General features: G+C 38.8%; 1 protein-coding gene across 1 annotated transcript; it reads right to left on the bottom strand.

Moving 5' to 3' along the window:
• Positions 1-1,776: 1,776 nt before the first annotated feature.
• Positions 1,777-14,552, bottom strand: hs2st1b (heparan sulfate 2-O-sulfotransferase 1b). Its single transcript, XM_067597860.1, has 7 exons — positions 14,002-14,552; positions 9,802-10,040; positions 5,640-5,725; positions 5,081-5,219; positions 4,872-4,969; positions 3,458-3,615; positions 1,777-3,289 (listed from the first exon to the last, which is right to left on the bottom strand). Exons 1-7 carry the CDS (start codon positions 14,123-14,125, stop codon positions 3,063-3,065), a joined length of 1,071 nt encoding a protein of 356 aa, XP_067453961.1. The 5' UTR covers positions 14,126-14,552; the 3' UTR covers positions 1,777-3,062.
• Between the last annotated feature and the right edge of the window lie 1,935 nt (positions 14,553-16,487).

The following is a 16,487-nucleotide window of genomic DNA, read 5'->3' as shown; positions in this document are numbered from 1 at the left end:
GACTTTTGAAATATTGTGTTCCTAATTAACCTTCAAGCTCATCAGCCACAATCAATATAGAGTGTAGCCTTTTTTTTCTAATTGAGATGAAGTAATTATCAGACTGTATTCATCTCGTTAATGAAACAATGTTCCAATATGCCTGCAGCAAAACTGTTAATTGAGTTCTATTTTCTGAGACGGGCAGGCTCTCCTTGTGTCCATGGTCACAAAGCGTCAAATATGGGTTGGGGCCTTTGTGCTGTCTCTGTGTAGACACAAGAACAGGCTGTGGACTGGTGGAGCGTGCTACTGCTCTCTCCCTGCAGACACTGTCCCTCCCTCCTGTCTATTCTCCCATCAGAGAGGAGGCAAGAGATGGTAATAACGCTGACTTCAGCAGATCATCCCGTCCCAGTCTGTTATTTCACGGTTTCAGTGGTTAAGTACTCCCTGTTGAGTAAGATATAGCGAGGCAATTATTCTGTAATTATGGAGCCAAAAGACGAAAAATGAATTCAAGAGTTAGTGGGCTCAAGTAAATCACTGGAAGAGACCTGAAAAGGGTAAAAACAAGCTGGATTGTCCACATATGGGAGTAGCTGTTCCCCTATGTATATTATGTAATGTTAATGGACTGCCATGAAATTTGGCACACACATTCATATCCCCATGTATTATATTTATACCTGCTGCTGCACACTGTCTTGTTAGAGAGACTGCATTACAAACTGGGTGTGTGGAGTTGAAAGATGTGGGGATTTACCAAGCCAATGAAAGATGCTTTTGAGTTGCATTATGGGAGATGTAGGATACAGGGTGACTGGAGCTTATCCCATTAAAAAGTCAGGAAGTTAGTAACTCATTTGCATTGACTTTGATTGTTTTTAGCCACACGTGGCATAGCTAGGGATGGCAATGTCTGTCATTACGCCACTTTGGTCCAGACTGAAATGTCTCAAGAGCTATTGGATTGATTGTCCTGGAATTTGGTACAGACATTCACGGTCCCCTCAGGATAATCTGAAATAACTTTGGTAAACGTTTTATCCCACATTCCCTCTATCACCATCATCAGATTGACATTTTAATTTGTCCAGCACTTTGGTTTATGACCAAATACCTGCAAAAGAAATGGGCAAATGTTAATGTCACCATAGTAACACGATATGGTAAACATGGTTAACATCATACCTTACCGAAATATCAGCATGTTAGCATTGTCATTGTGAGCCTGTTTGCATTCAGCTCACTGCTGTGCTGAACTATAGCCTCACAGAGCTGTTAGCATGGCTGCAGATTCTCAGTCTTGTTATCATAAATTCCGCATTACAAACTGGCAGCTTTGAGTTTTTAAACTCATCAAGGAGATTTTCTATATTAAGTGAACTGAGGAGGTTCTGCCATAATAAAGCCTTTTCACAGGAGACCTTTTGACTTGTCAAAGCAGGGAAAGCACAGGTGTAATTAATTAATTAATTAATAATTGGCATCATTGTTTTTAGTGTTCAAGTAGGCCATGTCAGTCAGAGAGCATGCACCAGAGCAGACAGACCCATGGGCATTTACCCGGGCAGGGAGGGTCTAACTAAAGACACTATGGTCTTGCACTATGGGAAATGTAGTAACCAGCGATTCTGGAGCTTGACCCATATTAAGGACTAAAGGTCAGGATGTCTAGACTTTTGCTGCCTGAATTTTTTTTTCTTTTTTAAAAACTGTCCCTTACAAGTCCATCAACTTTATGGATATGCAATGCTAACTGAGTGGAGGGCTCCTTTAAAAAACAAAACTAAATCAAGATTCAACAGAAGTGTAATTAAAAGTGCCTTATAGTGTTAAGTAATGCAAGACATCAATGTTTCAAGCCACCTCTTGCCTATTAGTGCCATCATGAGCCATATGAGATAAACACAAATTACATACAATCAACAACTCTTAGTTGTGAATACAGTAAGAATAACATGAGTCAAGACATTTGCAATTAAGCACTTATGTTTAGGCTGTTAATGTGTTAAGTATGAAAGAACAGAAACAGGAACTGCAGCTCATAAGAATACACAAAACAACATGATTGTGGGATCACTGGAAATTGAATACAAAAAAAAAAAAGTGGTAATAAAGGCACTACAAGTTCTACCTCTCACATGTTTCTCTTTCTGTTGTAAATTGCCTTGTGCATCTTCTCTGTTTAACCCTGTACTCAGACATTCAGTTAATTTTTGATTAATACCTTTACCCTGCTCCAGTTGTGGTCCTTTCATAAGCTAAAAACAGCACATCACTATCTCTGTGATAAAATACTGATTTGATGTGTTAAACATGTCTACAAATTGAGAACATCTCAGTGGGATAAAAAAGTACTAGTCACGCACCAAAAGGATGCAATGGTCCGTTCCATTTTCTTTTGCTACCATTTGGTCCAAAAACATAGCATGTTCACTGCATGTTAATACAGAATGTACAAATGCAGCATTGATTTTTTTACTTGTTTTTTAACAGTTATATCATCTGTATTTGTAAACGTACTGACACACCTAAAATGTTGTGTGCAAAAAATAATAGTAGAAATAGGAGCTCATCAGTTTTCTGAATCAGATGAGATTCTTTTCTAATCTGTCTGTGGACAGAAAAACTCAGAAAAACTTTAAACTAGTTGAGGTTTGCGGTTTTTATCTCAAGGTTCCACCCAAAAACCAAACACATAACTTGTTATACAAGATAAACGAAAGGCTGCTAATGTTTGGGTTTTGAGATGCTCCACATTCACCAACTATTTCACTCTGCTCTGGGAAGGAATCCTTTCTCACAGTTCAGACTGATGGTTTATCCGTGTTAAGTTTTCTCAACAGCTGCACCAGCAATAAAAAAAACAGACACATTCCCTGTAGAAATACCACTGTACAGTCTGAAAGGGCTTTTCTGTACCATAACAAGGTTGGTTAACATTTAAATCCCAACAATTTATCCAGCATTCACCAGAATGAACATCACTAGGTGTCTCTCTTCCTCTCAGTGTATTTGACTTCTTAGAGTCCTTGCAAAGTCTGTGTGCAGCCCTTGTCACTGTTCTGGCTACACTTTTAGTTCACTTTGGGGTAGATCTTCTCATAGAAGAAGCTCTGGGCCAGGACAAAAAGTTCTCCATCCTTTTCCCTGACAGCGTGGGCACGCACAAACTGAAACTGTTCGAGGGCAAACTCGTAAAACTCGTTTTCGATTTTCCAGATGTCGGACTGCTGCAGTTTGGCTATTGTCTCTTTGGTGGGGGGCTTCTTCTCGGTGGTCTTTCGCAGATGAGATTTCTTTCCTGAAATAACAAAAGTAGGTCTAATTAGTCTGCCAGTCTGGGCAACACAGGGTTACTACTCATTGGTAGAGGAGAACTACAGGACACCACAGTTAGAAACAAAACATTCATCAAACATTTTGGGGTAATAAACTGAAGGCTGTGAGGCGATGTGGCTTTTGTTTGTACCTGTTCTGTAGAGGTCTGTGGCTCCTTTGAAAAAGCGAGGGAGTGCTGCCTCCAGGATCATGACGAAGTCTTCCAGCTCCTCAGTTACTCCAACTAGCAGGTACTCGTTTACCAGGTTGTACTTGGCCTGTTCCAGCGCCCATCTACTGCCAACATTCCTGCACATAAAACAGCACATAAAATATTTTCAATAAATCTAGGATCATTCAATCAGTCAACTGTGTCATGAAGCAAGTTCAACTTAGAGATTGGACTCAGGTTGGTCTTTCACCTTGGTGCGATTCGTTGAGTCAGAACTGAACCCAGCAATCATACTCTGGTGTGGAAACAACCGTACCTAGACCCTTTGAGGATGTGGTCTGGCCCCACAGAATCTCTGAACCTTGCTGTGTTTATGTTCTTACTCCCGCCCCTGACACATCTGACCAATGAGCGGAGTGAACGTTCTCACTTGACTTGTAAAAATTCAACAAGTTTACCAGCTCATCCAGTGATTTGGACCAGGGCAAACCAACTATAGGTTTGAAAAAGCCCTTAGTCTGGCTCTCTTTAGGTAACCTCACCGAGCCTAACACTGGTGATCCTTGATATCTGCTATCATGAAGCTGGTTATCAACTCAGCTCAGTTAACTCTGGGTTTTCAAATCCAGCTCAGAGTGTGTTCAAATGCACATGCAAAATCATTAGAACCAGAGTACTTAATATGACAACACTTGTAGAAAAGTTAGATCACTGAGGCAGTGAAAAGTGATACTGAGTGGGATGAAATATACATGTATAATGTATATTGATGATAATTACATTATATACTGTATAATGTAATCACAAAACTAGAATACGATAAGAAGCTGGTTACTACATTTCCCATTTTTCATATCCCTAATGTTGCAGGTAAGGCTATAAAAAATTGGGAATTATTATAGGCCTTTTAAAATATGGTTGTCATGCTTAACATATTTAGTAATCTAGAGTGAGTATGGAAAATATACTGATTGCTCACGGATTATCAATTTATTTTCAAAAGTGACATTTTGGTGTTTCTTGTCACATGATGAACAAACTATTAAAAAGTAAGATAAGGCTTTTTCTATTGACAAAGCAAAGAGGAAAAACCATAGAAAATAGACTTTTCTGTCTAATAAAAAGGCAACACAGCATATATGTATAACAGAATATGTGTTCTTTGCAATTATGAGCTCACTGAGTCTCAAGACTTAATACTCAAATGTGCCAGTGACTGAACAGATGGTTGTGCAAAAGGTGTTTTTTCTATTTCTGAAATAATTAACATGGCACACACAGTGTTCCCACAGAAATGTCTGTATTATATTTGATTACTAGTCACTTTATCGTAAACTCTGATGGGTCAGTAGGCAGGCTGTTGACACATACGAGGCGGGTGCAGCCCACTCACCAGCACTCTGAATGGTGGCCGCAGAAAAAGGGGATCTGCAGCCAGAGCTTCTCAGGAGCACAGTCAGAGCCTCCGGATGAGACACACTCATCAAAGGTCTGAAAGACAAACAGAAACACTTGATATTATAGATTAATGTGCTGACAAGAAACAGTCCTTGAAACAAAATATGAAATTATAAGTAAGAATAATGAGCTCTGAATGAAGACCTTTTTATCCCCTTGTTTTCTTCGTCGAAGGCCAGGCCTGTAGTCATCTCCAAATCGTAAGAAGTAGTAGTATGACACTAGGCGCTCTATGGGGTCCCGTACCACGTTTATGTACATTGGCTTACCCTTTACTCCGTATCTAAACAAAAAGAAAAGGGTTGTTTAAAAAAAAAAGAAGATTTTATTTGCAGTGAACAGACACCGGTTAAAAGTCCAAATGACATGAGACCATGACACTGCTGCCTTTATGCACCTGGTTCATGGTGTGTTTATTGCACTTAAGTATCAGCTTTTCAATCAGGATAAACAGTGGCAGCATCAAGGAGAGACTGAGACTGCAAGTTAACAGAATCTCCCTCACTGAAGAACACTTACACCATTAGTATAATTACCTGTGATCACTGAAATGATAGTGTCAGGGGAGATAAGGACAACAATGCTATTAATCAACGCTAAAGCACACATTAGCAATCAATACATGACCTCCCTTTATCTGCTTTGCTAACTGTTTGTAACTAATCTGGATATTAATGGTATTACAGGAAATGAAGGGCCTTACTTTGAGAAGTCCAGATAAGCTACATGGCCGTGGTAGAAGCCGGGCTTCATCTCTCTCCAGGAGGTGACGTTTCTGACAAAGCGCACCTGTAGTCAAAGATAATGGAAACTCATTATGGAGCAGCAGGGAAACTCCATTAAATGGAAAAACACAGCAACAACAGAAAACACTGGGATATGGAAGTTAAAGAAGACTGATACAGTTGTCCTTTTGCTCCAAAGACATTGGGGCTCAGGCAAAAACCCTTTGTGCAAACAGTTTTGTTGTTAAGTGGCAAGTACATATAGTTTAAGGGGCCTTCTTGCATTCACCATTTTTTTCATATTTAGAATTTTCTCTTGAGTGCAAATGAAATTCGCAAGTGTTTATGGCCTGTCGTACGAGGTACCTTAACGTTCTGACCACTAGTAGTGCTATAGAGCAATGTTTTTACAAGTGGATCCCAAGTGGGAAAAGAACACTCCAAGTTAGATAACTTGGATGTAAACAACGCCTAATTTCATATTTTCTTTTTTACAAATGGCTTTACTAACATTTTATGGAGAAACATTTAACATGTTTGTTTAGAAGATAATTCCATGAGGTACCTTTAAGAATTATAATGACATCATCTGAATGAGTTTCAATATGTTAACGAAATCGACTACAACTAAACTACAATTCACAGAGGTGTTTAACAACTTCTTTTTGTTTAAGGTTTTAATGGCCTGACAACTTCTACAATTCAGCAGTTAAGAACATTCTCACACTTAAAACAGTTACGTCAATATCTTAATGCGGGTCATTGTCCAGGTGAACGTCCTCCATTACAACACCTGACATGTAACATCACCTGTAACAGAATTCTCTCGTCCATCTCTGACGTCGACTTAACTGCCTTCCATCTAAATCATGGACTGCTCTAAACTACTTCTGGCTTCTCACTTCAAGTCAGTCTATTCCTTCTTTATTTCCGTCATGATACTGTGATGAAATACCATGAAAGTTGTATTAACTTTGTCATTTTTTCATGTCTCCTAATACGACTACTGACACTGCTAAATTTGTTGTGTTTTTGTCTACTGATTTCCGACAGCAGGACTTTAAGATCTGTGGTGTGAAACTATTTTTTACTCTTCGGTAACAAGGAGTGTCAGTTTTAATGATTGCTTCCTCCTCATGAGCAGATGGTATTCATCAGGTTGAAATGTGCAATTTACAAGTTTGTTCAGTCAAGAGAGTTTGAGGAAATCCAACTTGGAACGCCTGTACCAGCAAACCTCACAGAAATAAATGAGAGAAGTTTTGGATTAGAATATGAAAATGTTCCTTGAATGGATTCCATTGACTCTTCCCATTTTCAAGCACATTAAAAAGGCTGCAGTCACTCTCTGCAGATTGGTGGACATGGTAAAATACTTTTAGTGAGAATTCCTTGTACGGAAATTCACATAGGTGTGCAAAAAGAAGCTGTTAGGATTACTATGTAATCTCAAAAATTGACTGAATGGCTCCTAGACTTCATGTGTCATTAGCATAAAACCAGAATCACAACACTTTAATTTACGTCTGTTTTTATGCTACAAGTGTTCGATCCAATGAAGTGTTTCAACAGCTGCATGATGTGTCACATACATGTGCCCAGAAGTACAAATTTCATCAAACAGAACCAATTTCCATCCAATACATTCTGGCTTTGAATAGCCTTTCAACAGGCCAGCACACCACCAACATTTATTACTGTTATCTTTGACACACACTCTGCGCTTTGACAGAGTAAAAACATGACAAATTCAAACATATTCACCAACTTTGGCTAAGCTAGACGCTATTACTGGATACAAATTTGAAATTTACTGTTATAACATGAGCTGGGCTCTGATGTGGCGGCAGACTGACTCTTTCCCCTCGTCTCTGTTTCATCGTGTGCAATGGAAACACTGTTAGTGAGATGGAGGGGGCAGCCTGTTGTGAGATGGCAGACAGGATATTACCTTGGCGGTAGCAGACAAAAATAACACTAGCATAGCTTTGGGGCATTTACACTATGTGTCCTGAGCTGCACTGACAGCAATATAAATGCACCCGGAGTAACAGGCTGATGTCATGAACATTCTCAGGAGCTACACACAGGGTCTATACGCAGAAAAAAGATGCTAACTACTAACTAACAACAACTCAAACTAAATTTTACTGTTATAGTTCCCTAAACCTTCACCAAGAGAGTTGAAATGCTTCAACCCATTCATCAAAAAGCAAAAATGATCGTATTCCACACCCAGCCAACACTGACTCTTGGTAAACATTTCTATAACTATAATATCATCGTTTTCCATTATGTTAATTGTGGCAGCAAATATGCTGAACAGATGAAAACATACTAAGGACACAGACAGTGCCAAAAAACTTTAAACAACTTCATTTTTCTCTGTCTCTCTTCCTATCTATAGTACAGTCATAAAGTATTAAGACAGTGATGTATTTTTCATCATGTTGTCTTTCTACTCAAGCACTCTGAATTGGAAATGAAAAAATACCTATGAGGTTAAAGTCCCCCTCTACTCAAAAATGTCTGTTTCTTCTTGTTACTTCAGTTGGATGCTTCACTGTGCAGAATGATGGATGTGCAGAGTTTGACACTAGAAGGCTGTTTTCTAGATTTGGGTACTGTTGGAGTTTTTAACCATACCTGTGCTAAAACGATACTGAAGCACAAAAATGACGGCTGACGACTTTAAAGAATGGCTGTTTTATTGCAAAGGTAAATTTGGACTTGAAATTGAACAATATATTATAACTGTGTTTAAGGTAGCTACTAGCTAAGTAGGCTACCTACTGCCAACAGAACAAGTATAACGTTAGCTAGCAAAGACATGTGTGCTGATGCTTCTCTTGCGGAGCACTGTAGGGCGAATGTTTCAGCTCAGGCATTCAAGTGGCACTGAAATGAGGCACGGAAATCTGCGTTGCGATTTGGTCTGGTAGGTACCGGTCGTATAGGAACTGGTGCCAACATGGTTTCAGTAACCAACCCCACTGTTTTCACATTCAGCTGCTGAAAGAGGAAAGTTTCTCTGTGCTCACCCTAAATCTGAGTTGAAGACATTTACCTATATGAGCATGATTTATGACATCATAACTAGTTAGGAGCCAATCATGGTCCAATATGCAACTTACACAAGTGTGATGTGGACACTAGACACCAGCGAACATACACTGAGAATGGACTTTTTAGTGAAGTAGGAGTCGTGTTGTGTCCAGCAGTGATAATATTTACATATTCATAGATTCTGGATTTTGGTTCAAATAATCGACTAATCGTTGCAGCTTTACAGAACTCTAATGTCATAGTTATTGTTTAATTTCAAATCCAATGTGCTTCACTACAGAACCAAGAAAATACAACAAAAATGTGTCACTGTCCACCATCCATCTAATGCACTTGAAATCTACAACTGAACCCTGAACATCTAACCTTCAACACATAATAGAATAATAGTCTCCTGGAATTGGGATAAGGGTAAAAAAAAAGTTGGCACTCCAATAGCATCAACAGGAGTCAGCTATGTTGTGACCATTTGTGAAGTCCTCTTATCCCGCATGTTCTTCCACGTAACATTGGCAGATACTATTCCAGATGGTTACAGAAATAGAACAGTCACAGACTCAACTAACAAACCCTGCTGGTGAAGTATTACTTTACACAGATGTGAGGTAAGACAGGGCTCAAAGCTTTTATTTCTTTCCAAGTATTAAAGCCACATTCATGTGAAAACCTTTCATGTAACAACCAGGGCAACTCTGGCCACAACAATGGCCTATTTTTAATTCCAGATCTTCAGTTGTGATGATCAAAGTGCCCACAAGCCTGTCATAAGCTGAGCATTTGTTATACCAACAAAGGACTGTTCTATCTTTGCTTCTTTGTTGTATCAAGCACAGTATTATTAGTATTATGACAGAGATGTGCTCCCATTTTAAAGTTTTTGGTGGAGTCAAGTTTCTGTCTAACTGAAACTTGAAAAACTAACTGTATGAAGAGTAAGGTATTTGCAGTACATAGTAAAATTGTTCAAATGCTGGAATAAAATTGGAACTTTCGTGTTTTGTATGGAATTTTAAACAACTTTATGATCTAGTTGGCATAACTGCATTTACACATAATAATGCTGTGTGGTCTTACCTGGTCCTGTAAAGACATGACGGGGTTGTTTTTGGTTGTATTGATGTGCAGGACATGGAAACGATTCTTCCCACACAGGTCATAGGCGATGTTAGTGAAGGAGGTGCTGGCTGTCTTGGGCACTCTGTTGTAGATGATGACCATGTCATCTTTTTCTGCCAGTGGTGATATTTCCACCGCAGTGTCTTCATTGTGACGATGCTCTACTTCAGCCACCTCGTGTCTGGCTATGGTACGTTCTGAACGGAGAGTGAACATATTTAACATTACTGACCAGACATACATACACCTTTTGACAAATATACCAAACTTTTGGTTGTTTTCTAAGTTTTTCTAAGCTGAATCAATTAAATTGTCCATTTTCTTGCTTATGGTCATCATAAAACTTAGCTTTTTAAATACTTTTGTCTTGTACACTGGCTTGCTTTCTCTGCTGCCTGGATTTATTGAGCCAAAAGTTAGTTGATGCTTATGTTATTCTCATTTGTCGGCACACACACAGACACACAGTAGGTGTGAATCCACCAACACAACAACAAAGAAAGACCAGGATACATCCATTGTATAAATGAACAAGTGGTTTTAAAATGAAGGCCAGCGAGGCTTGTTAACATGCTTTAATTAAGGAAAACAACATAGTCCTTCAAAACACAATAACATTGAAACAAGTAATTAAGCTTTTGATGAGAATATTGACAGGAAGCATAATTAAAAGTGTTTTTCCCACTGCAATGTTAATTAAAGCCAATTACAGAGATGGCCTTGTGAGTGTCATTTCAACAGGCTGTGTGTTGTTCAGCGTGATGCAGGCAGGTGTCTGACATCATGAGGGGAGAGAGGCCACGTGACTGCAGCATGTTTGCTGCTCTGCATCTGAAGGCAGATGGGTGGTCTCTTGGCCCTTATAATTACCCTCATCTTAAAGACATCATGCAGTAAATGTGCATATGGCTCGTTACTGCTCACCATTGCGAGATTAAACACAAATAATCTTCCTCTTTAAGTACAATTTGTATAATGTGAACTCCTTTGTCTTACCAGACAATATATATATATATATATTTTTAGAAGTTCAGCAATGCAAGCAAGCAAAACACTCTTTGTCAATGACCGTCATCTCAGTAGTGACAGGCAGGCAGGACTTGTCAGGTCTTGTACTTATGTTCCCATCAGACTCCCCGTACTTGATTTATTCTTCATTCTTAAGGCATATCTGATGTGTGTGAGTTTTATTAAGTGACATATGCATTGATACACCTTAATTCACTCATCATTCTGCCTCATTCAATTGCTATATGGGAAGAGTTACGATACAAAATTATTGTTTTTTGTACTACTGTACAGGTGGATGTTGAGGCGTCCTGGTGGCCTCGTGACTAAGATGCACACTATATCACTGCAATGTCCCCGGTTTGTTTCCGGCTGGGGATCTTTACTGCTTATCTCTCTCTCTCTCTTTCCCCATGTTTCCTGTCTGTATCAATGCTGAGATGAAACAACAACATTATCATGTGCACATCCACAAAACTTCAGTGGGATAGGTGCTGGATACAGAAAAACAACTGAACTAGATACAAGAATCACAGCTCCCTTTACTTTATTTGCCACATTTCAACCGACTACAGATCTTTCTCAGGCAAATACCCACAAGAAGGAAATGAGGCATATAGTCAAATAACCAGTGACATCACATTCACGTGTCAAGAGACCAAAATACAAAAAAGCTCATACAAATATGATAGAAGGTCTTGTGCAAATTTTCAATCAATAAGTCATAAAAATACAGTGAAAATAGAAATATCAAACACAGAGAAATTTGGGTGGATGCTCTGCTGATGTTTACTATGTTGAATCAGTCAATACAGGGTTCAGGTCCAGTGCTCTTATTTCTAGACTTATCTTGGTTTTAACAGGCATCCGCCACAATCTATAAAACCTGCTTGAGTCACAGAGTTGGAGAAGAATAGCTGGCAGTCTCATAAGTGACATACCAGCCGGTGCACTTACCCACAAGATGAATTTAAATAGAGAAGCCATATTCACTGTAAGTAAATTAAATCATTCCTTGCCAACTAGTCCACTTTAATCTATTTGTGACATTCAGTACTTCTTAAACACTTCAGGTCTGTTCCATCCATTTACAGGTGTTTTGGTTTGGAGTCATGTATCTATATGGACTTGCTGCATTTGAATGTGAAACATTTGAAGTGTGATGTTGAGCTGACAGACAGTTTTTGCATTGATCAATGATAAATATAGAGGAATGTAGTGTACAGCCCAGACAATCAGGTATTCTTCAATCTATACATTTATTTACATGTCTGCTAATATATGCAGAACTCAAACCTGCAGGCAGAAACTCTCAAAGACTTGCTATATGGCTCAGTATGCATTGTGTTAAAATGTGACAGCTCAGCCAAACAAGGATGGAGCAAGTAAATCCAGACTGAGTGGTCTGATTGTAAATCATCAGATGATTAATAAGTGAATGACATTCATTCTTTTGAGTGCTTTCATTTCGTTAAAAGACAGATCTTTATCTGCCTTACAGGACATGTTAAGCTTCAGACTGTTAATGAGGGTGTATTATAAAGAAAACTGATGAGGTTTGACATATATGTAGGGTAGTCATTTTGTACAGAAACTTATAAATGATAAGCAAGCAGGGCTGCAACTAATGTTTATTTTCATTATCGATTAATCTGTCAATTATTTTCCTTAGTTGATTTTTGTCTAAAAAATGTCAGAAAATGGTGAAAAATGTTCCTAATGCCCAAGAGGACGTCCTCAAATGTTTTGTCCACAACCCAAAGCTATTCAGTTTAGTCTGAATATCAGTAGAAGATTAAAGAAACCAGAAGCTGGAATAAGAGAATTTGAACTTTTTTTCTTAAAAAAATGACTCAGTGATTAATCAGTTATCAAAAAAGTTGTTAGTTGGCAACTAATCAATTAATCAAACAATCTTCACAGCTCTATAAACAAGTGTAATAAAAGTAAATCAAACTTTAGGAAGACCCCTCTACAAAAAAAGAAAACTTTATCTGTATTTTCAAGCTATTGGTTAAATTGCCATAAGTCTGTCAGCTGGGCCTATTCTGTAATGTGCTCCATGGCACTATCAAAGCACCAGTGTGTAGGATTTAGTGGCTTCTAGCGGTGAAGTTGCAGATTACAGATGTCAAACAAAATCTCAGAATGTGTGGTATGAAAAGATAAAGTATATCACTTTGTCCCTAAGGTCGCTTGACTTGTAGCAAACCCACAAATGCCTGTATGCATGCATAACCTACATAACAATACATTAAAATAGTCAAATTTACCTCATATCTCATTCCTATGGTTTTAGATGTTATGTGTTCACAGGTGGAAAAGACAAGGCAGCTCATAAGGCTGTGAATGGAAAATCAACACCTTTTCACCAATAAGAGAAATGCTGCCAGGCAGGAAAGGGAGTAAGAAGTTTACCTTTCCTCATTAACTGATGAAGTTGATCTGTCACTTTGTAAACCTTGTTTTTCAAAAATATGAATATATGTATATGAAACAGCATAACAACCATGCATGCACTGTGTCTATCCGTTGCCATGGTGACAGCTGCTTCCTTGTTCTGTTAGAGTGGCATCGCCATGATTTGGCTATCCATTTATCCCTCCCCCGTCATTAGAAGTGCCCTCCACAGCTACGGGGTCTAACTTGATTTGGAGTGACACTTGGTGGTGAAGTGGTAGTGGGTAGGGACTGGTTTGGGATTGGGCCTGGTTCCTAGGTCTAAGCTCCTCCAGGCACCCTACTCTCTCCTGGAGGTGCATCTAAGGGATTGGAAGATCCTCTATGGTGGCGGAGGGAGACTGGTTTCCGGGTCACGGGAGTAAAGAGGACGCGAGGAAGAAAAAATCAGCCTAATGAAAAGCACCCCGCTCCCTATGTTAATATAAGAAAGGGTTAATTCTAAGGTAACGAAAACACAACGATTCTTAGTTTCAGGTGATTATACACGATGTACTTATGGCATGAGTATTATATTCAATTTCTGCTAATAGAGCCCCCTAAATCTTACACACTGGTCCTTTAATTTCACTCTTTTTGCTAACAGTATATTTGTATAGAATATAAAACATTAAACCCCACATTACGATACCAAAATTATCAAGCAATAATCTATGTTTACAACGTCCAGCACCCTTGTTTTGGTCTTACCGAGTCTGGCTCTTGACTCCTCCAGTTTCTGGATCTGGTTCTCAATAAACAGCACGGCCACTCCAAATGCCAACACAGACACAAGCTGAATCTTGGGCGGCATCATGATCCTTAAAAGCCCCATCAAACAGTCAGAAGAGTCATACCGCGGATACCACTCAACAGTGAAGGTCTCAGGTCCACTGCTAATGGCTAACCCAGCAAAGGAGCTTTCTGCTAGCTTTCTGCTTATTTAAGCTGATTCACAAATTCGATTCGCTTTCAGCAAATGAAAATAAACGTCGCTAACGTTAGCTGTTAGCGCCATGAGATGATACGGGGTTAACTTAACGTTATCCAAACATTAGCTTATCTGCTAACTAACATTATAAACCCACGTAAAGCTCATGCTAGCGTCGTCTGGGAAAACCAAGACGCATTTTTAATTATCTATGTAAACGAAACGGGAGACCACAGGGTAGAAGAACCCGTTTAAAGCGAGTCCAAACAGAGTTGAGCTATGTGCAGTAGCTTGTTGCAGCACGTAGCATCATAAAAGTGGTGCTGCAGCTTCTTTGTTTACATATAGGAGGATTACAACCCAATGTTAATGGTGCAGGCCGCCACCTACTGGACTGGAGTGTCTATCATGACAATAAAAAAATGGGGAAACATACAAATAAAAAAGCATATGCCTAAACCTTTTATTCCCTTTTTAATACCTTTTATCCTCTTTAGAGGTACTGACGCCTTTTAGCTCTGTTTTAATCTTTTAATTTCCTCTGATCTATCACCTGCTCTCAGCAGTCGTTTCAAGCTCTGTTCCTGCCCTGCCTCATTAATCTTATCTCACATCTCCATCTTTGTATTTATTAAAATGCAGAACATGTTCTCAGTCTTCCAGTACATTACACCACTGACACAGATTTGAAGGTCTCTTTCCAATTAAATACAGAGGGGAATGAAACACGTCCTACAATTGTGTCATTCAGGTTCAAAGCACAATCTCTGGTGGTCAGAAGGAAATAGAACAAGTTAACCGTGGTTCTTTGACTTCCACACAAATGCTTCTAATATATATATTAATATATGAATTTTTGTGTTAAGATTCTGTGAAGATTTTGTGTGGCTGCAATATTTGTCTGTATTTTTTGAATCTTTGACTAGCTTGAGTCATATCACTTTAATCATACATTTTGACAACGCTGCTTTTCTGAGTATTTTTATGATAACAGAATTTAATAGTAAGTAACATTTGAAGCCAATCATATATTACCAGTTGGTAATTCATGGGAAAACAAGACATACCCATAGTGAGAGTTTACATGCATTTAATTCAGAATCTGTTACATCCCTAATAAATATTGCAGTGTATTAAAATGAATCATCTACCTTGTGTGACCTTTGAAGTACAGGACAGCTGTCAGTTATTTAAACAGTTTTATAGTGTGAAGCTTGTGTAGAAGTACACCATTCATGCTGCTGCTGAATGAACAAACAGTACTTATGGACATTACAACAAGTCTCAACAAAAGTGGTGATGATAAACAAAATCAGACACGGGTAATATGAAAGGAACTTGTAATTATTAAGATCAAGTAATGTGAAAGTAGGTGTAGCAAATATTTTACAGAAATTGTATTGATAATAATGTCAGAGGAACCTGCAGTTATTGACATAACTCTGAATCTCTGGCAACATGGTGAGGTGTTTCATGTTACAATAGAGTCTCAAAGGTCAGAAGCCCTTACTATCTACACCACTGACTGCAGGTATGGAACTCTTAAATATGTTTGCTTCCCCATCCACTGTTTGGATGGAAGTGCATTGAGATAATGAACTATGTTATCAGAGAATTGGGGATGTGTCTGGTAACCATAAGTTCTCCTCTTAATCTTTTTTATGTATCTCAGATCCCAACAGTTTCTGCTTTATGATCACAACTAGGTCATGCAATACAAGAAGTCATTTGATGTGAGTCTCATGTCTGCTGGCCCAGTGGAAGCTCTTTATTTTCACATATACGATGGGGGAATGCCCTGTGTGAGCTTTAGTTGGTCCCATTGGGGTAACATTCATTATAATTAATTCCTATTTCACCAACTGTTTTACATTTAAATGATGACTCACCGGTTGCTCTCATAATACTCTTTTCCACTGAGTATTTATTTCTATGTCTGACAGCTGCTAGGAGAATGTTGTGAGAGGGTCCCCCAACCAAAAGCTGTGGAAGTTTCTTTTCACACAGACAAATGGTGCAAGGACAAGTAAAACTGAAGCCTTGTCCAAGACAACAGAGGATGTCAAGTGGAAATGGGAGGGTGGGATTGGGACAGGAATGTTGGCAGGTTGGAAATGAATTGGATTTTTGGAGGGGCAGATGTATGAAGACATATTGATCATACACCACCTGTAGTAATGTAGTAATGTAGTAAAGTACGCTGAGTCCCCACCGAGTTTCACTGCACAGTCAACAAAGTTTTAATAGCTCTAATGTGGATTGTCTG

Source organism: Thunnus thynnus, chromosome 8 (assembly GCF_963924715.1).
Source record: "Thunnus thynnus chromosome 8, fThuThy2.1, whole genome shotgun sequence".
In the NCBI taxonomy this organism is placed as follows: domain Eukaryota; kingdom Metazoa; phylum Chordata; class Actinopteri; order Scombriformes; family Scombridae; genus Thunnus; species Thunnus thynnus.
Note: the sequence above shows the minus strand (reverse complement) of the source record. Positions and strands in the feature narration are given on the sequence as shown.